The sequence below is a fragment of the Bufo bufo genome, chromosome 4, assembly GCF_905171765.1.
Source record: "Bufo bufo chromosome 4, aBufBuf1.1, whole genome shotgun sequence".
NCBI classification, from domain to species: Eukaryota; Metazoa; Chordata; class Amphibia; order Anura; family Bufonidae; genus Bufo; species Bufo bufo.
This window is the reverse complement of record NC_053392.1, coordinates 298,197,659-298,223,607: the sequence shown is the minus strand read 5'-3', so window position 1 is coordinate 298,223,607 and position 25,949 is coordinate 298,197,659. Positions and strand designations below refer to the sequence as shown.

Here is a 25,949-nt window from a genome sequence, read left to right as displayed (position 1 = left end):
CCAGTGGTGGGTGACGTGAAGCCTGATTCTCTGCTATGACATGAAGACTGATTCTCTGCTGACATGAAGCCTGAATCTCTGTTATGGGACCTCTCTCCTCTGTCTGGGTGCCGGGGCCTAAAAATATCTGACAGTGGCCTGTTCCAGTGGTGGGTGACGTGAAGCCTGATTCTCTGCTATGACATGAAGACTGATTCTCTGCTGACATGAAGCCTGAATCTCTGTTATGGGACCTCTCTCCTCTGCCTGGGTGCCTGGGCCTAAATATATGACAATGGACTGTTCCAGTGGTGGGTGACGTGAAGCCTGATTCTCTGCTATGACATGCAGACTGATTCTCTGCTGACATGAAGCCAGATTCTCTGCTACGGGACCTCTCTCCTCTGCCTGGGTGCCTGGGCCTAAATATCTGACAATGGACTGTTCCAGTGTTGGGTGACGTAAAGCATGATTCTCTGCTATGACATACAGACTGATTCTCTGCTGACATGAAGCCAGATTCTCTGTTATGGGACCTCTCTCCTCTGTCTGGGTGCCTGGGCCTAAATATCTGACAATGGACTGTTCTAGTGTTGGGTGACGTGAAGCCTGATTCTTTGCTATGACATGAAGACTGATTCTCTGCTGACATGAAGCCAGATTCTCTGTTACGGGACCTCTCTCCTCTGCCTGGGCCTAAATATCTGACAGTGGCCTGTTCCAGTGGTGGGTGACGTGAAGCCCGATTCTCTGCTATGACATGAAGACTGATTCTCTGCTGACATGAAGCCTGAATCTCTGTTATGGGACCTCTCTCCTCTGCCTGGGCCTAAATATCTGACAATGGACTGTTCCAGTGTTGGGTGACGTAAAGCATGATTCTCTGCTATGACATGCAGACTGATTCTCTGCTGACATGAAGCCAGATTCTCTGTTACGGGACCTCTCTCCTCTGTCTGGGTGCCTGGGCCTAAATATATGACAATGGACTGTTACAGTGGTGGGTGACGTGAAGCCTGATTCTCTGCTATGACATGCAGACTGATTCTCTGCTGACATGAAGCCAGATTCTCTGTTACGGGACCTCTCTCCTCTGCCTGGGTGCCTGGGCCTAAATATGTGACAATGGACTGTTCCAGTGGTGGGTGACGTGAAGCCCGATTCTCTGCTATGACATGAAGACTGATTCTCTGCTGACATGAAGCCTGAATCTCTGTTATGGGACCTCCCTCCTCTGTCTGGGTGCTGGGGACTAAAAATATCTGACAGTGGCCTGTTCCAGTGGTGGGTGACGTGAAGCCTGATTCTCTGCTATGACATGAAGACTGATTCTCTGCTGACATGAAACCAGATTCTCTGTTACGGGACCTCTCTCCTCTGCCTGGGTGCCTGGGCCTAAATATATGATAATGGACTGTTACAGTGGTGGGTGACGTGAAGCCTGATTCTCTGCTATGACATGCAGACTGATTCTCTGCTGAGATGAAGCCAGATTCTCTGTTACGGGACCTCTCTCCTCTGCCTGGGTGCCTGGGCCTAAATATCTGACAATGGACTGTTCCAGTGTTGGGTGACGTAAAGCATGATTCTCTGCTATGACATGCAGACTGATTCTCTGCTGACATGAAGCCAGATTCTCTGCTACGGGACCTCTCTCCTCTGCCTGGGTCTAAATATCTGACAATGGACTGTTCCAGTGTTGGGTGACGTGAAGCCTGATTCTCTGCTATGACATGAAGACTGATTCTCTGCTGACATGAAGCCTGATTCTCTGTTACGGGACCTATCTCCTCTGTCTGGGTGCCTGGGCCTAAATATATGACAATGGACTGTTACAGTGGTGGGTGACGTGAAGCCTGATTCTCTGCTATGACATGCAGACTGATTCTCTGCTGACATGAAGCCAGATTCTCTGTTACGGGACCTCTCTCCTCTGCCTGGGTGCCTGGGCCTAAATATCTGACAATGGACTGTTCCAGTGTTGGGTGACGTAAAGCATGATTCTCTGCTATGACATGCAGACTGATTCTCTGCTGACATGAAGCCAGATTCTCTGTTATGGGACCTCTCTCCTCTGCCTGGGCCTAAATATCTGACAATGGACTGTTACAGTGTTGGGTGACATGAAGCCTGATTCTCTGCTATGACATGAAGACTGATTCTCTGCTGACATGAAGCCAGATTCTCTATTACGGGACCTCTCTCCTCTGCCTGGGTCTAAATATATGACAATGGACTGTTACAGTGTTGGGTGACGTAAAGCATGATTCTCTGCTATGACATGCAGACTGATTCTCTGCTGACATGAAGCCAGATTCTCTGTTACGGAACCTCTCTCCTCTGCCTGGGTGCCGGGGCCTAAATATATGACAATGGACTGTTACAGTGGTGGGTGACGTGAAGCCAGATTCTCTGCTATGACATGAAGACTGATTCTCTGCTGACGTGAAGCCAGATTCTCTGCTATGGGACCTCTCTCCAATTGATATTGGTTAATTTTTATTTATTTTATTTTTATTTTAATTCATTTCCCTATCCACATTTGTTTGCAGGGGATTTACCTACATGTTGCTGCCTTTTGCAGCCCTCTAGCTCTTTCCTGGGCTGTTTTACAGCCTTTTTAGTGCCGAAAAGTTTGGGTCCCCATTGACTTCAATGGGGTTCGGGTTCGGGACGAAGTTCGGGTCGGGTTCGGATCCCAAACCCGAACATTTCCCGGAAGTTCGGCCGAACTTCTCGAACCCGAACATCCAGGTGTTCGCTCAACTCTAATTATGATCAATTGTGGTATCTACTGTTTGTTGTAATTTATTCTTTTTTCTTTGTCCCCTCCGTATTTTTTTTCTTCTTGTTTCCTGAGTGTGTTCTTTGTGATATTGTCTCTGTGGATTTTCCTGTGTGTAATTGGATGTTGAGTATTGATGTGGATTCCGTGAGAGTGGTGTCCTTTGTTGATATTGAATTCTGTGATCTCGTTCTTGACTGGTGTATCTGTGTCTCAGATTGTATTGGTGTAACGTAGGTGATAACAAATGGTGAGTTTGTTCTGGTGACTGTTGTGATGTTTGTCGAATACGTGGTTTGTTATGTGGTGGAGTCCGGTCAAAAAAAATGATTTGATAGTGTTTCAAATCTATTAGTGACTGGAACAGCAAATCTTGTTTGTATAATGTCATTTTCTATTTCTTTCGTTTGTCTATCCTCCTCCTGTTTACGGCGCTGTTTTTCTTGCTCCTCTTTTTTCTGTTGTTCAGTTCTTGGATTATTTCTATATTTCTTTTTTTTATTTTTATTAATGATCTTCTGTTCTATTTTGTCTAGAACTTTACATAACCTTTCCTGCCATATATTAAATTCCTCATTTTTAGGAAGTTTCTCTATTATATCCTTCATTTGGTTTATTTTATCTGTTTCTTCCAAAATTTGAGTCCTTCTTTTGATAATCAACCATAAAGAAGGAATCCCACTCCTTGTTAAACTCTGGACTACATAAGTCTTGCGCTGGAATTTTGGATAACAATAAAGATTTTGGGATTTTACCATGTTCTACATACCTTATTTCCCACCTCTGCCTTAACTGCCTCTGTAGGAGAGTTTCTAATTCACTAAAGATCTCAGACACTGTTCTATCACTTGATGTGCTACTAGTCATTCCTTCTGAATCCTCAAATACAAAGGTCTCCACTTTCAATCGTTTGTTCTCTGCATGGTTCCAAATGTTCATGGTTTGCAATTGGGGAGCTCAACTCTATATGGGTGAATAAAAATATAGAAAAGAGAGCAAATATTGGGGCTCACCCCCTTGCTATCAAGGATATGGTGCTCTTGCCAATTTGACTGACCCCGTCAATGTAATGAACATAAAGTTTATTATAGATTGAAGATAGGCACTCTGCACCTGAAACCATTCAGAGAAAGTATAACCTAAAATATATATTTTTAATATAATACATCCACATTAATGATAAATAAAAAATAAAATAATAATAATCAATGGACCACGGATAAAAATAGAATAAAAATAGAATAATAGAAGATGTTGCATATAGTACAGTGGTGATATTATACCAAAAACTGTATGTATGGTAAATCTAGTGGTGTTGTTAATTAGGATTAATAGTTACCATCCATACAGCTGTAGAAAATCGCCAAGAGTAAAGTACCTCAATTATAAAGAGTGCTGTTAAATTATAGATAGTACCTTTAAAAAATAACACATCCTAAAAATAGTAACACAATTTGTTTAGCCCATGAGACTGCTGTTTTCCTTATAGAAATAATGTCTCCTTTGAAAATAGTTCACTCTTAATGATACTTGTGAGACTGTTAGTTGATTCATCAGATTAAATACATGTAGGTGTTCAAATTGTATCCATTATACTTTGCAACGCTCAGCCTTGTTAATAACAATGCTTCACTCAACCTTGTTAATAATAGTGCTGTCTCTCTATGTATAATGGATACAATATGAACACCTAAATGTATTGAATCTGATGAATCAACTAAGAGTTTCACAAGTATTATTAAGAGTGAACTATTTTGAAGGAGACATTATCTCTATAAGGAAAACAGCAGTCTCGTGGGTTAAACTAATTGTGTTACTATTTTTAAGATGTGGTATTTTTTAAAAGGTATTGTCTATAATTTAACACTCAGAAAAATAAAACTCTGCTTCTCTTGAAAGGAGCACGGAGTCGGCTTGGACACACCCGTAAATAATCTGAAAGAAGACGTGGGTCCAGCTCCATAAAACAAGCAAATCTTTATTTCATGCGGTATAAAAATCCAGACAAATGCAAGGCAAGAGGTCTACGCGTTTCGGACCATATAATTCCGGTCATGAGTAAGGGCCCACATCTTCTTTCTACAATTTAACACCACTGTTTATAATTGAGGTACTTTACTTATGTAGAGGCACTAGTCTCTACATAACTTCAGCCTATGCAGCACCGGTCTAAATGTAAGCCAGCTTCCTACCTGTCTTACATTTAGACTATTTTCTACTGCTAAAACAGGCGTGGAAAATGATGAATGAGATGGGCCTGCCAGCCCACCCCCTTCCCACTTTTTTAGACCTGGCGTGAGTGGGGAAAAGTCACAGATTGCTGCGCAAATAACCTTTGCACTGCAATCTGCCTGAGAGATACACCTAATATAGGCGTATTTCTGATCATCAATGACCCCCTATGTGTGTCTCTTAGGTTATGCTCTATCTAGTACTGGGCAATTTTGCAAAAAAATAAATAAAAATCATCTCTTTTATTGTTTACTTTCATTTTTTTCTGGCGATAGATTTTAGAGACAGCATTCTGATGTACATATAACTTATTGATCAACTTTTATTATCCATTAGTCTGGGGTAAGAGGGAACTTTACATTTAAGACATTCACAGTTCCATTTTGGGAGGCTGCAGCTTTTTGCTTTATGCTTTGCACTTCTCTGTTCTTAGACACCTATATATTTTTTTGCATACACAAATAAATGATGATTGTTATATAGTAAATGTACCTTTATTAATCATACTGTAGGGACCATACCACAGTAGAGGCTACTAGTCAAATAAGGATCCATGTGTTTACATGTATCCCACAGGTTGCCATGGCAACGCATTGGTGCCCCACACCTGTGTTCACAGGGGCCACTAGGGACAGGCAGTTTCTGTGTAACTGCCTATATATCGCAGTCGTGGTATCTAGGGAGTTAAGTGGCCTCTATCTACAGTTATCTAATCTACAGTTAGTACTGGGATCCTGCAGTGATCTCTTCAGTCCCTGCTACCCATTAATGCTGGATCCAGAGACCTTCTAGATTTATTGTTACAGAAGATATGGCCGGTGACAGTTGAAAGATGGAACTAAGCATGTGCATCTACCTCAGTGAGGTGGACAGAAATGAGGAAAAATACAAATAGCAGGTTGCACTATACAGATACATTTAATTGAATAACTCAGTGAATATACTAAATCTTCTAGCTACAAAAGCATTCCGATTCCGGTGCTGGTTTGAAAACAAAAATACATTTCTTGGAACAACCACTTTAAAATACAAGAGAGATAATAAAAGCACTATAATATGTACACTTTTATTTGTAATAAATTCAAAAGACACCATAGGTGTCAAAGCAAAAGTGCACACTAGGGCTTAAAACTTACTTCAATGCTTCCATGGAAGCTCTGCCCAATATAGCTAAAGAATCCATTTGTCAACCTTGGAACCTTAGAAATATTCAGAGTTGTTAAGTAGACACATACTACAATATGGAGACTATGGAGATATTTTTTGCCATTCCAAGTGAAAATGAATGCACTCCAGAAGGACAAGTTACTTTACAGTTTCAAGTAATGCTGAAATGACATGCCTTTTGAAACCACTAGGAGAGAAAACAAGGTCTTATTCTTATTCATTATAACATTTATATATTTCAATATTTTTTAAAAATAAAACTGTAGAAACCCCATACATGTACAGAGCAGGGTGGGTCTTTAAAGATGGCACCCATTCGCGAGCGCAGTGAACGTCATAGCCAACAGGTGCCTGCTGTTTTCAACAGCAAACACCCAGGGCTAATGTATGCGATTGATGATCACCATGGCATCTGTGAGAGCAAAAACTCGGATGTGCATGCTTCCCGGAGTGTATTGGCTCCCACTAGCAGGGATCGGAAGAGCCGGATGGTGTGTGCAGCAGCCTCAGTCCTCCTGAATGATCTGAGGCTGCCGCCCATAATTTTCTTATGGGGACCCTGCCTATGGCACGGCTCCATAGGGACATAGTGTAATCCTCATAGACTCCAATGCTAATGCATTGGAGTCTATGAGAGAAGCAATCTGATGACAGCTTGTTAACCCTTTCAGTACCGAGCCACTTTTCACCTTAAATCCCAGGCCGATTTTTGCAAATCTGACATGTGTCACTTTATGTGGCAATAACTTTGGAAAGCTTTTTCTTATCCAAGCCTTTCTGAGACTTTTTCCCCATGACACATTGTACTTCATGTTAGTGATAAATTTGAGTCAATATATTTTACCTTTATTTATTCAAAAATCCCAAAAATTTGGAAAATTTGGAAAAATTAACTATTTTCTAAATATGAATTTCTCTGCTTTTATGGCAGATAGCGATTCACAAAATAGTTAAAGTGCAAAAAATTCCAGCAATCAGGCCACTGTTAAAATCCCAGCGTTTATTGCATCTTCTTAAAATCCATTAGCCGACCGGAGTGCAAAGCAGTCTATGCATTCTGACATTAAGTCTTAACCAAGACCATAATACATTTACAGACTGACTGGTTTAAAACCCCTACTCCACATTAACCCCTCCCCCCAACAAGTGAGTATTGTGGATGAATAGGGACACAGAATTCTATTTTACAAACAATAAAATAAATCAAATTAAACATAACCCAGTATCACAGGAACATTTATTTTATTTTTAAATCGTTCACATGTGATATTTTTATAGAACAGGTTGGTACGGACGTGGGGATACCTAATATGTTTATCATTTTTATTTTTGTTAAGTTTTACACAGTGAAAGCATTTTTGAATAGCATAAAACCATATATATATTTTTTTCAAGCGGTTGTCTTAGGTAGGGGCATCATTTTTGCGAGCTGAAATTACAGTTTGATTGGTCCCATTTTGGGGTACATACAACTTTTTGATCACTTAGTATTAGACTTTATTTGAGGCAAGGTGACAAAAAAATGACTGTTTTGGCATAGTTTTTTAAGTTTTTTTACAGCATTCACCCGAGGAGGCATATCATCTGATATTTGTTTAGAGCAGGTTGTTACATACGCAGCGATACCCAGTGTTTCTATTATTTTTATTTCTGTTAAGTTTTATTCACTGAAAGCATTTTTGAATAGCATAAAATCTTGCTTTTTTGTTGCAGTGTTCTGAGAGACATATTTTTTTTATTTTTCTGGCAATTGTCTTAGGTAGAGGCTCATTTTTGCGAGATGAGATGACTGTTTGATTGGTACAATTTTGGGGTACATATGCCTTTTTGATCACTTGGTATTACACTTTTTGTGAGGCAAGGTGACCAGAAAATGGCTGTTTTTATTTTTTTACAGCGTTCACTTGAAGGGGTGGATCATGTGATATTTTTATAGAGCCGGTTGATACGGACACGGTGATGCCTAATATGCTTACTTTTTTCCTATTGTTTATACATTTTTTTACTTAATTTTGAAAGTTTTTTTTTATTATTGCTTGAAACTTAATTTTTTTATTACTTTTTTTTTTGTCCCACTGTGAGACTTCAACTTTTGGGGGTCTGATCCCCTGTACAAAGTATTAAAATACATCTGTATTGTAATGCATTGGCTGTAAGTGTATTACACAGTGTAATACACTTACAGCCTGCTTGCCTGTACAGCCTGCTTGCCAGGGGGCTGGGTCTCACAGGCTTACATGGAAGGCCTATGGGCTGCCTTCCCATCCATCAGGTCCCCGTCACCATAGCGTGGGGACCCAATGGGCCCAGAGGCCGCGGAATAGCAAGGTTTAACACGCTGGCATCGGTGTTTTCACCGATGCCAGCACATACAGCAGGGGCCTGGCTATCAATGACTGCCAGACCCCTGCCGCCTCAGAATAAAAATAAAAATAAACAAAATAATTAAGATGAGCATCGCCACATCCCTAAAATGCCTGAACTATTAAAATGAGCCCCCACAACTCTGTAGACATAACTATAAAAAGGTTATGGAGGTCAGAACATGCCAATGAAAAAAAAAAAAAAAAAAGTTTTATTTTTTATTTTTTGCGGTCTGTTTTTCACGGATCCGTTGTTCCGTTTTTGAGTTCCGTTGTGTTTCCGTTTCCGTTCTTCAGTATGGCATATACAGTACACAGTAATTACATAGAAAAAATTGGGCTGGGCATAACATTTTCAATAGATGGTTCCGCAGGAACGGATACGGAAGACATACGGATGCATTTCCGTATGTGTTCCGTTTTTTTTGCGGACCCATTGACTTGAATGGAGCCACGGAACGTGATTTGCGGGCAATAATAGGACATGTTATATCTTTCAACGGAACGGAAAAAAAGAAATACGGAAACGGAATGCATACGGAGTACATTCCGTTTTTAATGCGGAACCATTGAAATGAATGGTTCCGTATACGGAACACAAAAAAAACGGCCCGTACACTCGCAAAAAAACGATCGTGTGAACTAGGCCTAAAACAACATCCACTTTATGGACCTTGCTTTGTGCACATGGACACAGTCATGCCAAAACAGAAGACAGACTTTCCAAAACTGTTCCCACAAAGTTGGAAGCATACAATTGTCCAAAATGTCTCGGTATTCAGAAGTATTAGGATTTCCTTTCAATGGAATTTAAAGGCCTAGGCCAACCCCTCAAAAACAACCCCAATAGCATTATCTCTCTTCCACCAATCTTTACAGTTGGCATAATGCAGTCAGGCAAGTAATGTTCTCCTGGCATTTCACAAATCCAGACTCGTCCATCAGAAAGCCAGATAGAAAAGCATGTTCATCACATTGCTCCACACTAAAGCTGTGGTATGCTTTACACCAGTGTTTCTCAACTCCAGGGCTCAGGGCCCACCTGTCAGTCAGATTGTCAGGATTTCCTTAGTATTGAGCAGGTAATATAATTCGCGTCGGTGAATCAGGACTTACCACAGGTATTTATTCTGTGGGATATTCTCAAATCATGACCGGCAGGTGGGCCCTGAGGACTAGAATTGGGGACCACTGCTTTACACCACTCCAACTCTTGACATTGTGCTTAGTGACGCAAGGCTTGCATGCAATTGTTAAGCTGTGGAAACCCATGCCATAATTAAAGCCTATGTACACCTTTGGAGTCAATTTTTTTTATGATTGTATTTAATTTATTTTTGGCTAAAAATCTTATTTTCAATTGGCCTTTATTAAAAATATTGAGCTGTTAAATGACAAAGTGTTAAGTGTTTTTCTAACTGTGTGACTGGTCACTTTCACTTTGTGCTGTCATCTAATTACCCTGATTTCTAAACTTCTGAGAGGTCATAAACACTTATTTAAGCCACATTCTTATCAGTAAGATAAGGATTGAGCTACAATGAGTGTTTATGATGTGAGAGAGCACAGATAAGGCTACTTTCACACTGGCATTTTTGGGTCCATCTGCTCTTCAGATGACGGAAAGGACAAAAAAAATCCGCAGGCAGCTAGTAGAGCATGTCAACTCTGTACAGAAAAAAGGATTCCATATGGTTAATAAAGACCAATTGAAAAAATTATTTTTAGTTAAAAATAAGTACAATCCAATAATAAAAATAAATGCCCCCAAAGGTGTACATAGCCTTTAAGCTTGAAATACAGTTTTTGTGCTGATGTTAACATCATTCACGGTCACTAAAAATGTACAGCTATATGCCCGATAAGAGGCCACACCACTGGCCCAAATGCTGCAAGTTCCTTCTAACAAGTGATTGTGGAGGTGCTGGAAGTCAGACCTCCACTGATCTGATATTGATTGCCTATACTAAAGATAGTTTTTCTTGACAGCCTATTCTTAAGATCAACATATTAAAAGTGGAGGCTGTGGTGCTTGTTGGATAACAGACCATCAATGTAAAATACAAAAAAAAAATTAATACATTATAATTTAGCCTTACTTTCACAATGGTAGTATTTCAATAAAATGTGAATTGATACAGAATACCAGTCTACACTTATAAAGCTATGTAGGTTTTAGACTATTTAAGTAGTGGAGGTTGTTGAGACATTTTCCCCCAGAAATGGTCATTCTTGCTTTTTTTTTTATTTTATAGATTATGTATATATTTTTTACCTTCAATTGGTAGTTTCAAGTAAACATGATGTCCCACAGGAACCAGACGATAACAGCACCGAGGTAGTTCAAAGGTAAATAATCTGGTATTGTGATTGATGGCTGTTTTTGAAGTTAGTCTGCATTTCCTATAATAAACTCCTATGGGAAATAATTTAAAAATACCCATAATAAATGAAACAGCAAATTATGTCATGTGAACAAATACATTGATCAAGCAAATACAACTAAGGCTACTTTCACACTGGCGTTTCTGGGTCCGCCTGCGAGATCCGTTTCAGGGCTCTCACAAGCGGCCCCAAACGGATCAGTTTATCCCCAATGCATTCTGAATGGATGCGGATCCGTTCAGAATGCATCAGTTTGGCTCCGTTCCACCTCCATTCCGCTCTGGAGGCGGACACCAAAACGCTGCTAGCAGCGTTTTGGTGTCCGCCTGGCGGTGCCGAGACAAACGGATCCGTCCTGACTTACAATGTAAGTCAATGGGGACGGATCTGTTTACATTGACACAAAAATGGTGCAATTGTAAATGGATCCGTCCCCCATTGACTTTCAATGTAAGTCAAGACGGATCCGTTTGACCTACACTTAGACTTAATTTTTTTTGGACGAAGTTATGCAGACGGATCCGTACTGAACGGGTACCAGCGTTTGCATTTATAGGTGCGGATCCGTCTGTGCAGATACAAGACGGATCCGCACCTAACGCAGGTGTAAAAGTAGCCTAATGTAGTAGCTAAAAAATAGCAGTGAGTTTAAAAAAGCAAATACTTTACAGAATCATTATAATAACTTATTTACATTAATGCAAATGCATTTGAAATATTACACATTCAATTCAAAATCATAACAATAACAACATTTATTTGTGTTAATCCTTCACAGAAAGTTAGGAAAAAGGAATATTAAGCAATTGAAAAATAGTCGTCCCAGCATTTTTCTTTACAAACTCTAAAATGTAATGTACTAACTGAAAAAAATGTTTGGGATTTTATTTTATTTTGAATCACTGAACTAATATTTAGCGACATAACCATTGGTTCTGACAATTGCTTGACATCTGTGTCGCATGAGTCAACAAACTTCTGCCACCTCTGAACAGGTATTCCAGTGTTGGACGATGGGACTACATTCCACAGTTCCAATGCATTTTGGGATTTTGCTCATTAACCACATTTTATATGTCACCCCACATGTTCTCTATGGGATTGAGGTCAAGGGATTGGACTGGCCACACCATTACAGTACCTCAATCCTGTTGGTCTGTAACCAGGATGTTGTTAGCTTTCTAGTGTGTTTTTGATCATTGTTGTGTTGAAACACCCATTTCAAGGGCATTTCTTCTTTGACATAGGGTAACATGTTCTCCTCAAGTATTTTGTTGTATTCAAACTAGGGATCGACCGATATTGATTTTTTAGGGCCGATACCGATAATTTGTCAACTTTCAGGCCGATAGCCGATAATTTATACCGATATTCTGGGTATTTTTATTTTTGAGGGAAAAAAAAAATTTCCTACACAAATCTTTTTGTGTTTTTTTTTTTTTTACTAACTTTTAGCCCCCTTAGGGACTAGAACCCTTGTCCCATTCACCCTGATAGATCTCTATCAGAGTGAATAGGATCTCGCACTCTCCCTGCTGCCCTGTGCTCTGTGCACACAGCAGCATGGAGCTGACTATGGCAGCCAGGGCTTCAATAGCGTCCTGGCTGCCATGGTAACCGATCGGAGCCCCAGGCTTACACTGCTGGGGCTCCGATCGGAGGAGCAGGGCAGAGGGGATCCTGTGGCCACTGCCACCAATGATTAGAACTGGGGGCGCAGTGCCGGCGATTGCCTGCGCTCTGATAATACGGCTGAGGGCAACAGCTTCAACATCGTCACTGGGCTCGGCGCATGCCAAGTGACGATGTTGAAGCTGTTGCCCTCAGCCGTATTATCAGAGCGCAGGCAATCGCCGGCACTGCGCCTGCGCGGGATTTGGGACGCCGACGAGAGGAGGATCGGGTGTTCGCAGAGCGCGGCGCTGAGGAGGAGGAGGGGGGGTGTTGAGGACTTAGCCCTGCCTCTGGGAGGCGATTCAGCTAAACATGGAGGCGTTAGTAGTTTTCATATTTATGGAAAAAAGGTACTTTATTAAACATGGATCCATGAAAAATTTTTTTAAAACATTGCTAGTGACAGATTCCCTTTAATGCTGGGGGGCTTGGGGGGGGGGCGCACTGCGCCACCAATGATTAATACTAGGGGGCTTGAGGGGGGGGGCGCACTGCGCCACCAATGAAGATACCTCTCTTTCACATACAGGAGGCGGGAGCTGGCTGCAGAATCACATAGCCGGCTCCCGACCTCTATGAGCGGTAGCTGCAATCCGCGGCACCTAAGAGGTTAACTACCGCGGACCACAGCTGCCGTTCATAGAGGTCGGGAGCCGGCTATGTGATTCTGCAGCCAGCTCCCGCCTCCTGTATATGAATTAATGAAAGACTCATCTTCATTGGTGGCGCAGCGGCCACAGCCCCTCCCCTCCTCTTGTCTTCCGTCCTGTCATTGGAGGCAGCGGCAGCAGCATCACAGGGGGAGGAGACACTGCTTCCTTCTCCCCTGTGCTGCGGAGGGAACACAGAACGCGCTGAGAGCAGCGCGTTCTGTGTTCCCAATACGTTATCGGTATATCGGCAAAATAGATGCCGATACCGATAACGTTCAAAATCCTCAATATCGGCCGATAATATCGGCCAAACCGATAATCGGTCGATCCCTAATTCAAACTAATACATGATCCCTCCTATGCGATAAAGAAGCCCAAAACCATAGTACAAGATACAGCTCCATATCATGATTTTTGCACCACCATGCTTCACTGTCTTCACAGTGTACTGTGGCTTGAATTCAGTGTTCGGGGGTGGCCTGACCAGCCACTAGACCCAAAAATAAAAATGTTCCTTTCATCAGTCCATAAAAGGTTGCACCATTTCTGTTTGGGCCAATCAACGTGTTCCTTGGCAAATTTTAACCTATCCAGGACATCATTTTTTCAACAACCGGACTTCGCAGGAACGTCTTGCTGGTAACTTGGCTTCTGTTCATCGTCTTCTGATTGTAGCAGTACTCCATGGTTGGTAACTTCTTTGATTTTTATGGAGGTGAGCCTTTGCCTATTCTTTGATTCATTCGAACAGTAGTTCCCTAATTCATTCCACATCTTTCAGGTTTTGGTTGCCACTTCAAGGCATTTGAGATATTTTTAGCTGAGTAGCATATATACTGCTGCACTTCTCTATATATTTTCCCTCTCCAAGCAGCTTTTTAATCAAAGTATGTTCTTCATCAGAACAACCAATTTTCTCCAGTATTTAAGAGGGAAATGCACTATAACCAACATGTGCAACAACCTTAAATAAGGGTCAAAATTAAAATCTGTTATTTCACAGAATGAAAGACTTCTTCAGTTTAACTCTGCATTGCTATTTTTTTGAACAAGCCCATTTCAATTAATAATTCATTTACTCAAAATGTAATGTATGTATTGTAGGGATCTGCCCCAATGGTAGCATCTAGGACGGCTTGAATTTTACTGAGGTGATTCTTCCAATCACAAATGAAGATCACTATGTCATCCAAGTAAGCTGCCGCATATTCCCTGTGTGGGTAAACCAAATGGCATCAATGTACTGGAAGGACCCTTCTGGTGTAGAAAACGCTGTCTTTTCTCTAGCTTCATTCAATAAAGGAATTTGCCAATACCCCTTGGTAAGATGTAGGGTAGTTATATAGTGAGCTGGCCCTAGTCTCTCAATAAGCTCATCTACCTGGGGCATGGGGTATGCATCTACCTTGCAGTAGTCGTTACAGAATCTCCACACTCCATTGGGCTTTGGGACTAGCACTATGGGACTGGACCACCCACTTTTAGATTCCTCAATCACCCCCAGCTTTAACATTCTCCAGACCTCTTTGGAAACTACCTCCCTAAAGGCCTTGGGAATCCTATACGGTTTTAAATTTACTCTTGCATGAGGCTCCGTGATAATCTCATGTTCCACGACATTGGTTAACACTGGTGTTTCTGCAAACAAGTCCCTATTCTGCTGCAACAGGACCCTGCATTGGGATTTTTGGGAAGGAGACAGGGCTTCTGCAATCTTCATATTCTCTATGGTGGCGTCTGGTTGGGTCATCAGACAAAGGGCTTCAGGAGGATCCGTATCTTTCCATGGCTTAAGCAAGTTGATATGGTAAATCTGATGGGGCTTTCTCCTACCTGGCTGATGCACCAGATAGTTAACTTCACCCACCCTCTCAAGTATCTCATAGGGTCCTTGCCATTTTGCCAGGAATTTGCTCTCCAATGTGGGCTCTAGGACTAGAGACCGGTCCCTGGGATTAAACTGTTTAAGATGGGCCAACCTGTTATATACACTCACCTAAAGAATTATTAGGAACACCATACTAATACGGTGTTGGACCCCCTTTTGCCTTCAGAACTGCCTTAATTCTACGTGGCATTGATTCAACAAGGTGCTGATAGCATTCTTTAGAAATGTTGGCCCATATTGATAGGATAGCATCTTGCAGTTGATGGAGATTTGAGGGATGCACATCCAGGGCACGAAGCTCCCGTTCCACCACATCCCAAAGATGCTCTATTGGGTTGAGATCTGGTGACTGTGGGGGCCATTTTAGTACAGTGAACTCATTGTCATGTTCAAAAAACCAATTTGAAATTATTCGAGCTTTGTGACATGGTGCATTATCCTGCTGGAAGTAGCCATCAGAGGATGGATACATGTTCTCATTCTGTTTACGCCAAATTCGAACTCTACCATTTGAATGTCTCAACAGAAATCGAGACTCATCAGACCAGGCAACATTTTTCCAGTCTTGTGTAAAACTTGGATAGGGGGTCACTTGATATTTAGGCAAACACACAATGGATTAGTATCCACATTAAACTTTATAGGCTTAAAAATATATGCTACAATATTACATACAAATAAAACATCTCATAAAAATACAATTAAAACAACATTAGAAAATATGTATATTGGAAAATATATATATATAACCGCACTCTAATGCTACTCTTATGAGAGAGCCACTATCTTTTTTCCTATTTTTCCAGTCTTCAACAGTCCAATTTTGGTGAGCTTGTGAAAATTGTAGCCTCTTTTTCCTATTTGTAGTGGAGATGAGTGGTACCCGGTGGGGTCTTCTGCTGTTGTAGCCCATCCGCCTCAAGGTTGTGCGTGTTGTGGCTTCACAAATGCTTTGCTGCATACCTCGGTTGTAACGAGTGGTTATTTCAGTCAACGTTGCTCTTCTATCAGCTTGAATCAGTCGGCCCATTCTCCTCTGACCTCTAGCATCCACAAGGCATTTTTGCCCACAGGACTGCCGCATACTGGATGTTTTTCCCTTTTTTTACACCATTCTTTGTAAACCCTAGAAATGGTTGTGCGTGAAAATCCCAGTAACTGAGCAGATTGTGAAATACTCAGACCGACCCGTCTGGCACCAACAACCATGCCACGCTCAAAATTGCTTAAATCACCTTTCTTTCCCATTCTGACATTCAGTTTGGAGTTCAGGAGATTGTCTTGACCAGGACCACACCCCTAAATGCATTGAAGCAACTGCCATGTGATCGGTTGACTAGATAATTGCATTAATGAGAAATAGAACAGGTGTTCCTAATAATTCTTTAGGTGAGTATATATATATATATATATATTTTAGCTTGTGCCTCTTGAGCCTGGAGAAGATGCTCCTTCACAATAGACATTACCTGAGCTATTCACTCTTGCAGCGTGGTGACGCCTTTGTAAGGTGTGACCTCACTCTCCCAGGTCTCCTTAGCTATATCTAACAGCCCTTGAGGATGCCTGCCATACAATAACTCAAAAGGCGAGAACCCTGTTGAAACCTGAGGCACCTCTCTGATTGAGAACAGTAGGTAAGGCAACAGGTAATCCCAATCTCAGCCATCCTTTTCAACTACTTTCTTCAACATGGCCTTCAAGGTTTTGTTAAAACGTTCTACCAAGCCATCTGTCTGTGGGTGGTAAACCGAGGTGCGTAACTAGGTAACATTCAGTACTTTACAGAGATACTCCATTACCCTTGACATGAACGGGGTCCCCTGGTCGGTCAGGATCTCCTTGGGCAGCCCTGTTCTGGGAAAAATCTGAAACAGCTCTCTGGTGATAACCTTGGAGGAGGCCTTTCTCAAGTGCACTGCCTCAGGGTACCAGGTGGCATAATCCATTACAACTAATATATATTGGTGCCTCCTAGCGGACTTCACTAAAGACCCTACCAAATTCATTGCTATTCTCTCAAAGGGGACCTCGATAATAGGCAATGGTATTAGAAGGCTGTGGAAGTTTGTGACTGGGGAGGTTACTTGACACATAGGGCAGGACTGGCATAATCCCTAATTTCTCGGTAACACCCTGGCCAATAAAACCTTTGCAAAACCCTTTCAAGGGTCTTATGCATCTATATGGCTTGGGGACTACGAGCTAATTCTTCACAGATTTTAGTCACCCTGTACAACAATTTTCCATTCATTCATACCTTTCGTCTGCCCCTGGTTCTTGAGGTGCCCTATTAACTACCCCCACATTATTTAAGGCCCCTTTTAAAGTCTCATCTCGGAGTTGGGCGGTCCCAAAGTTTCCTCGAGATACTTCTAAGTCAGGGACTGTCTCTTCAAGGGCCGACTCCTCCTCATTATCACCCACCATGGACAAGAACGGAAATTTAGGGACAATTTCAGGGTCAATGAGCACGGGGCCGTCTTTGCACGCAGGACGTTGCTGCGGTACTGCCCTTGCCCAAAGATCCCAGAACAAAGGAACATCCCGGCCAATGATCATCTCGTGTATCTGCCCCTGCACCACCCCTACCTGATGGGACACCGTATTCTCCTCTGTTTTTAAAGTGACCTGGGCTACTGGGTAAACCTTGGTATCGCCATGAATGCAGGTGACCCCCAAGGTTTTCCCAGGGACCAATCTATGAGGGATACGGGCCATTAGGAGCGTGAACAAGCTCCCCGAGTCCAGAAGTCCAGTTGTGGGCGGTGTCAATAACGCTGATTGAACAGAATGGAAGTCCCTCCCCATAGTTTGGAACAGCACTACATTTAAACATGGAGCTTCGTCTCCCCATGGAACAGTCCATTTGGTCCGAGCTGATGGGGCACAGGGCTGCCCTATGTCCCGGGGCATGGCATCTCCAGCAGATGATCTCTCTTAGGGAAAGTCTTGGCATTGGCTCTGGCTCTTGGCCTTAGAACGTCCTTCCCAAGGAGTTTTTAGTCCCTTCCTCTCGCCTTCAGAGTCACTACGCACATTCCAGTATGGGGAGGTCAGGGATCCTGAGTCAGCTATGGTGTGCTCCACTGCATAATATCTCTCTAACAAGCCTACCAAGTCATCCGCAGTCTGCGGGTTTCCTTGTGCAACCCAGCACTGCACTGGCTTGGAGAGAGCGTGCATGAAGCATTACGACCCGCTCCACCATTTTGACTGGGTAACAGACATCCGGCTGTAGCCATTTCTGGACGAGAAGCAGTAGGTCAAACATTTGGGACCTCGGGGGCTTGCTTCTCCTAAACCCCCATTGATGCACCCTCTGAGCCCAGACTGTGAAGGTTACTCCCAGATGTGCCAAGATCTCTGCTTTTAGTTTGGGGTATTCCTGAGCATCCTGCAACGACAAGTTATAATAATTCCTCATTACTGTGAGAAGCTAGGGTCTCCTTGACCTGGATGGCTTCTAACTTTATGACCATTTGCTATTTGAGGAGCTGGTTAATCTCCTGTTGTGCTCGTACAGACTCTGCAAGAGATTGCTGCTGTTGGTTACTGGCCTGCACAAGGTGCTTCACAAAATCCTCAATTTTAACTGCTTCGTCTTTTATTCTAATTGCAGCCTTAACCCAGGACATCCAGTGACAAAAATTTTCTTTCAAAAGGTCAGTTTAGTAACATAGGCTACTGGCCCTTTAACTTGCTGTTGCTCCTCGCAACAATTGCTTTGCCCGCATCCTTCACCAATTGTAGGGATCTGCCCCAATTGTACCCTTCAGATAATAACACAGAAGCAGCCTTTTAGCGGTGAAAGCAAAGCAACGATTGTCTTTTATTCTTGACAAAACAATAAGGCAGTAAACGTCAGTGACCGGCTTGCTCCAGCTGGCCTCAAAGAAACAATAAAGTCCCGTATCTATAGCACAACATAGGTATGGTTTTGCACAGTACCGTAACCCTACGGGGTGTATGTGGACTTCGCTTTGTCCTCAGTCTTTCAGGCACTGCAACTCCAGCTCAGACTCTGATCCCACACAGCGCTCCACTGTCAGAGAGAGGTAATTATCCCCCACCTGACAATGCTGGATGTTTTTTTGTAGTCCACTCAAGACCCGACCTGGAACGTGGGGAGTAGTCATCCACCCAGCACTATGACTACTCCCAGTAAGAGCCGTCCCGGTTCAGCTATTCACAGCAATACTAAATAAACAAAGTGTCAACCACCTACTGCTGCTGACACACCATAAAATACTGGCTCCTACTTCACCGAGGCCAGGAACCTCGGCGACACGTATCTACCATTAACGATGGTTCCTTGTGCCTTCTTACAGTATGTTTGAGTATGTATATATATATACAGTACAGACCAAAAGTTTGGACACACCTTCTCATTCAAAGAGTTTTCTTAATTTTTTGACTATGAAGGCATCAAAACTATGAATTAACACATGTGGAATTATATACATAACAAACAAGTGTGAAACAACTGAAAATATGTCATATTCTAGGTTCTTCAAAGTAGCCACCTTTTGCTTTGATTACTGCTTTGCACACTCTTGGCATTCTCCTGATGAGCTTCAAGAGGTAGTCCCCTGAAATGGTCTTCCAACAGTCTTGAAGGAGTTCCCAGAGATGCTTAGCACTTGTTGGCCCTTTTGCCTTCACTCTGCCTGCGGTCCAGCTCATCCCAAACCATCTCGATTGGGTTCAGGTCCGGTGACTGTGTAGGCCAGGTCATCTGGCGCAGCACCCCATCACTCTCCTTCATGGTCAAATAGCACTTACTTTCAAAGTTTTCCCAATTTTTCGGCTGACTGACTGACCTTCATTTCTTAAAGTAATGATGGCCACTCGTTTTTCTTTACTTAGCTGCTTTTTTCTTGCCATAATACAAATTCTAACAGTCTATTTAGTAGGACTATCAGCTGTGTATCCACCTGACTTCTCCTCAACGTAACTGATGGTCCCAACCCCATTTATAAGGCAAGAAATCCCACTTATTAAACCTGACAGGGCACACCTGTGAAGTGAAAACCATTTCAGGGGACTACCTCTTGAAGCTCATCAAGAGAATGCCAAGAGTGTGCAAAGCAGTAATCAAAGCAAAAGGTGGCTACTTTGAAGAACCTAGAATATGACATATTTTCAGTTGTTTCACACTTGTTTGTTATGTATATAATTCCACATGTGTTGATTCATAGTTTTGATGCCTTCAGTGTGAATCTACAATTTTCATAGTCATGAAAATAAAGAAAACTCTTTGAATGAGAAGGTGTGTCCAAACTTTTGGTCTGTACTGTATATATATATATATATATACACTGCGTGCAGAATTATTAGGCAAATGAGTATTTTGACCACATCATCCTCTTTATGCATGTTGTCTTACTCCAAGCTGTATAGGCTCGAAAGCCTACTACCAATTAAGCATATTAGGTGATGTGCATCTCTGTACTGAGAAGGGGTGTGGTCTAATGACATCAACACCCTATATTAGGTGTGCATAATTATTAGGCAACTTCCTTTCCTTTGGCAAAATGGGTCAAAAGAAGGACTTGACAGGCTCAGAAAAGTCAAAAATAGTGAGATATCTTGCAGAGGGATGCAGCACTCTTAAAATTGCAAAGCTTCTGAAGCGTGATCATCGAACAATCAAGCGTTTCATTCAAAATAGTCAACAGGGTCGCAAGAAGCGTGTGGAAAAACCAAGGCGCAAAATAACTGCCCATGAACTGAGAAAAGTCAAGCGTGCAGCTGCCAAGATGCCACTTGCCACCAGTTTGGCCATATTTCAGAGCTGCAACATCACTGGAGTGCCCAAAAGCACAAAGTGTGCAATACTCAGAGACATGGCCAAGGTAAGAAAGGCTGAAAGACGACCACCACTGAACAAGACACACAAGCTGAAACGTCAAGACTGGGCCAAGAAATATCTCAAGACTGATTTTTCTAAGGTTTTATGGACTGATGAAATGAGAGTGAGTCTTGATGGGCCAGATGGATGGGCCCATGGCTGGATTGGTAAAGGGCAGAGAGCTCCAGTCCGACTCAGACGCCAGCAAGGTGGAGGTGGAGTACTGGTTTGGGCTGGTATCATCAAAGATGAGCTTGTGGGGCCTTTTCGGGTTGAGGATGGAGTCAAGCTCAACTCCCAGTCCTACTGCCAGTTTCTGGAAGACATCTTCTTCAAGCAGTGGTACAGGAAGAAGTCTGCATCCTTCAAGAAAAACATGATTTTCATGCAGGACAATGCTCCATCACACGCCTCCAAGTACTCCACAGCATGGCTGGCAAGAAAGGGTATAAAGGAAGAAAATCTAATGACATGGCCTCCTTGTTCACCTGATCTGAACCCCATTGAGAACCTGTGGTCCATCATCAAATGTGAGATTTACAAGGAGGGAAAACAGTACACCTCTCTGAACAGTGTCTGGGAGGCTGTGGTTGCTGCTGCACGCAATGTTGATGGTGAACAGATCAAAACACTGACAGAATCCATGAATGGCAGGCTTTTGAGTGTCCTTGCAAAGAAAGGTGGCTATATTGGTCACTGATTTGTTTTTGTTTTGTTTTTGAATGTCAGAAATGTATATTTGTGAATGTTGAGATGTTATATTGGTTTCACTGGTAAAAATAAATAATTAAAATGGGTATATATTTGTTTTTTGTTAAGTTGCCTAATAATTATGCACAGTAATAGTCACCTGCACACACAGATATCCCCCTAAAATATCTAAAACTAAAAACAAACTAAAAACTACTTCCAAAAATATTCAGCTTTGATATTAATGAGTTTTTTGGGTTCATTGAGAACATGGTTGTTGTTCAATAATAGAATTAATCCTCAAAAATACAACTTGCCTAATAATTCTGCACTCCCTGTATATATATATATATATATATATATATATATACATACATACACTCACCTAAAGAATTATTAGGAACACCTGTTCTATTTCTCATTAATGCAATTATCTAGTCAACCAATCACATGGCAGCTGCTTCAATGCATTTAGGGGTGTGGTCCTGGTCAAGACAATCTCCTGAACTCCAAACTGAATGTCAGAATGGGAAAGAAAGGTGATTTAAGAAATTTTGAGCGTGGCATGGTTGTTGGTGCCAGACGGGCCGGTCTGAGTATTTCACAATCTGCTCAGTTACTGGGATTTTCACGCACAATCATTTCTAGGGTTTACAAAGAATGGTGTGAAAAGAGAAAAACATCCAGTATGCGGCAGTCCTGTGGGCAAAAATGCCTTGTGGATGCTAGAGGTCAGAGGAGAATGGGCCGACTGATTTAACCTGATAGAATGGGCCGACTGATTCAAGCAACATTGACTGAAATAACCACTCGTTACAACCGAGGTATGCAGCAAAGGATAATGCACCATTTCACAAAGCTCGAATCATTTCAAATTGGTTTCTTGAACATGACAATGACTTCACTGTACTAAAATGGCCCCCACAGTCACCAGATCTCAACCCAATAGAGCATCTTTGGGATGTGGTGGAACGGGAGCTTCGTGCCCTGGATGTGCATCCCTCAAATCTCCATCAACTGCAAGATGCTATCCTATCAATATGGGCCAAAATTTCTAAAGAATGCTATCAGCACCTTGTTGAATCAATGCCACGTAGAATTAAGGCAGTTCTGAAGGCAAAAGGGGGTCCAACACCATATTAGTATGGTGTTCCTAATAATTCTTTAGGTGAGTGTATATAGTGATACAGTTAGGGGTTGTGTCTGGCAAGGCAGGTATTTTCCTCCCAGCATGTGCGGCTGGGCTGGTTTCCAGCCAGGTGAGGTCAAATACCGGACCGGAGTTTAAGTGCCAGTCCGGGTTTTGGCAGCACCTGGCTGTCATTAAATAGGCAGCTGGGCTCAGCAGAGATGTCTCTGTTTTTTGGGATCTGAGGCTTTGTGCCGTGCTGGAGAGCTGAGAGACGCACGCTGGGGATACAGGCCCCCTAAAGCCTGGAGGCAGAACTGCCAGCAAGGTGACTTATATGAACTTTCCATTGTGTGTGAACTAACACCAAGAATGCAAAGTTACGTGCTGTTTTGTGCAATTGCCTCAAGTGTGAATAAACACTGACGTTTTGAGTTAAGAACTTGTATTTTGCCTCTTTACTGCGCCCGCTTACCCTATCTACTAGAGCGAAACCGCACTATATATATATATATATATGTGTGTGTATATATATGTGTGTGTGGGTGCGTGTATATATATATATATATATATATATATATATACACACACACACACACACACACACACACACACACACTTAAACACACATACATTATATACAGTGGCAAACACAGCACAAACTCCTATGCAAGGACAGTATACCAGCTCTTTTATACCTTGTAGTAGAGCACTTCATTATGTCTCTCTAGCAATCAAGCTTTGAAATTGCTTAGCTGATTTTAAAGAAGGAGTCAGCCCTTTTACCTACTCGGTTCCTGTGCAGCTGCACAGGTTGAACATATGCAATGTTTGCTGGTCTTTGTTTACTAGGCTAGAACAATTATGTTGCATCGACAACATGTGGCCACTAATACAAGTGTTTGGCTGCATTGGTCATGTTATGTTGACATGATGTCATTGCTACAGCCTAGTAAACGAAGACCAGCAATGAGCATCGGAGCAACCAGGGGAATTAACATAAGTGCAGCATCATTTATTATTTTAGAAAATGTTTCACATTGAATTTTTTTAATGGAAAACCCTTTAAGGTAACACATAGTGCATACATTATAGGTGACTGTACTCTGAAATCTTGCAAAGGCATCACTGTAAGGAGCATGCAGGTGGTCCATAATTTCTCATTTTTCTATCCAAGTCACAAAGCAGTTCCGCTATGTGCAGCTATACATATCTGTTTCATACTAACCTCTCTGAGACTTCTTAATGAAAGAGTTATTTCCTTCCAATGATTTTCCCAGGTTATTCCATGCCTTGTGATCTTCCTTCTGCAGAATCACTTCTATTTTTCCAGTAATACTTGATGTACAAACTAGATACACAATAAAATGTATACTTTTAATATACACAATGGAAGATAATAGTCATGCTATGATTAGCTGTGACATGATATTCTGTCCGTGAAAAAAAGACAGAAATGAATGGCAAATAACTCAAAGAAGAATGCTCTGAACTATGTTTGCCTCATTTAAGTGAATGGATCTGTCATCATAAATGTATGTGCAGCTTTTAGGTAGTCAAATGTATACCCCCAATGGAATGCCCAGCAGTGACCATTGCACTGTGAACCCAGCCTTATTGGTTTGAAAAAGTGACCTTCTTGCTCACAATAACTTATTAGAATGTACAGTGTGTTTGGAAAGTCTTCATACCCTTTCACTTTTTTCATATTTTGTTATGTTGCGGCCTTGTGCTAAAATAAAAAAAAAAAGTCCTAATTTTTCTCCATTTCTGCACTCAGTAACTCATAATGAGAAAGTGAAAACAGAATGTTCAAAGTGGTTGCTAATTTAGAAAAAGGAAAACTAAAATATTGCATTTATCTAAGTATTAAGACCCTTTACTCAGTACGGGGTTGAAGCTCCTTTGGCAGCGATTCCAGCCTCTAGTCTTCTTAGGTATGATGCCACAAGGTTTGCACATCTGGATTTAGGGATTATCTACCATTCTTCTCTGCAGATCCTCTCAAGCTCTGTCAGGTTGGGTGGGTACCATCGGTGGAAAGCGATTTTCAGGTCTTTCCAGAGATTTTCAATTGGGTTCAAGTCAGGGCTCTGGCTGGGCCACTCAAGGACATTCACAGAGCTGTCCCTATGCCACCCTGGTGTTGTTTTGGCTGTGTGCTTAGTGCCATTGTCTTGTTGGAAAGTAAACCTTCAGCCGAGTCTGAGGTCCAGAGCACTCTGGATCAGGTTTTCATTAATAATATATCTGTACTTTGCTCCATTCAGCTTTACCATAAAAGTAAAATCTTCTTTCGTCAGATCAGATAATTTTTTAGGTGCTTTTTGCAAATATTCATGTGTCTTTTACTGAGAAAAATCTTCTTTCTCTACGCTTTGCTGTAAAGCCGAGATTAGTGGAACCCCCTTGAAGATTCTTCCATATGTACACAGGAGCTTTGGAGCTCAGACAGAGTGACCATTGGGTTCTTAGTCACTTCTCTTACAAAGGCCCTTCTTCCCCTATTACTTAATTTGGTAGAGCGGCCAGCTGTAGAAAGAGTCCTGGTTATCCTAAATGTCTTCCATTTAGAAATTATGAAGGCCACTGTGCTCTTGGGAACTCTCAGTGCAGCAGATATTTTTTTTTTGTACCCTTCTCCAGATCTGTGTCTCCACACTACCATGTCTCTGATCTCTACAGGCAGTTTTCTTTCTTTCTCATGGTTTGGTTTTTGCTCTGATATGCATTGTCAGCTGTGAGACCTCGTACAGACAGTGGTGTGTCTTTCCAAATCATGTAACTAACTGAATTTACCACAGGTGGACTCCAATCAAAGTGTAGAAACATCTCAAAGATGATTAAGAGAAATAGGGGGCCCAAGAGGTAAATTTCAAGAATCGTAGTAAAGGGCCTGAATACTTATGTTCAGGAAAAAAAAATGTTTTTCCTTTTGCAAATATTTCTAACATTCTGTTGCATCACTAGCTGCATTTAACTTTGAGTGCTGTGAAGCTTTCCTGCTTATAGAATATTGTGCATGAGGAAGAGCAGTTTGTAAACATTTTAAATGGAAGTTTAAGTACATTAGGGGTCAAAAGAGATATCACAGGGTTCCTTCAAATGAGTTGTCTTACATCTGCAAATGGCATATATCACGTAGACAAA

At 41.9% G+C, this 25,949-nt stretch overlaps 1 protein-coding gene across 2 annotated transcripts in view; it reads right to left on the bottom strand.

Annotated features, from left to right (window-relative positions):
- Window positions 1–25,949, bottom strand: part of LOC120998159 (cytochrome b5 reductase 4) — a 352,348-nt gene that overhangs the window by 102,181 nt on the left and 224,218 nt on the right. The window contains exons 10-11 of one of the 2 annotated variants that reach the window (XM_040428717.1): window positions 24,028–24,150; window positions 10,802–10,942 (exon numbers count right to left, since the gene is read on the bottom strand). In XM_040428717.1, coding sequence (XP_040284651.1) covers window positions 10,802–10,942; window positions 24,028–24,150 — 264 coding nt within the window. The remainder of the gene's footprint in view (window positions 1–10,801; window positions 10,943–24,027; window positions 24,151–25,949) is intronic. The other variant, XM_040428718.1, reaches the window with a different exon arrangement.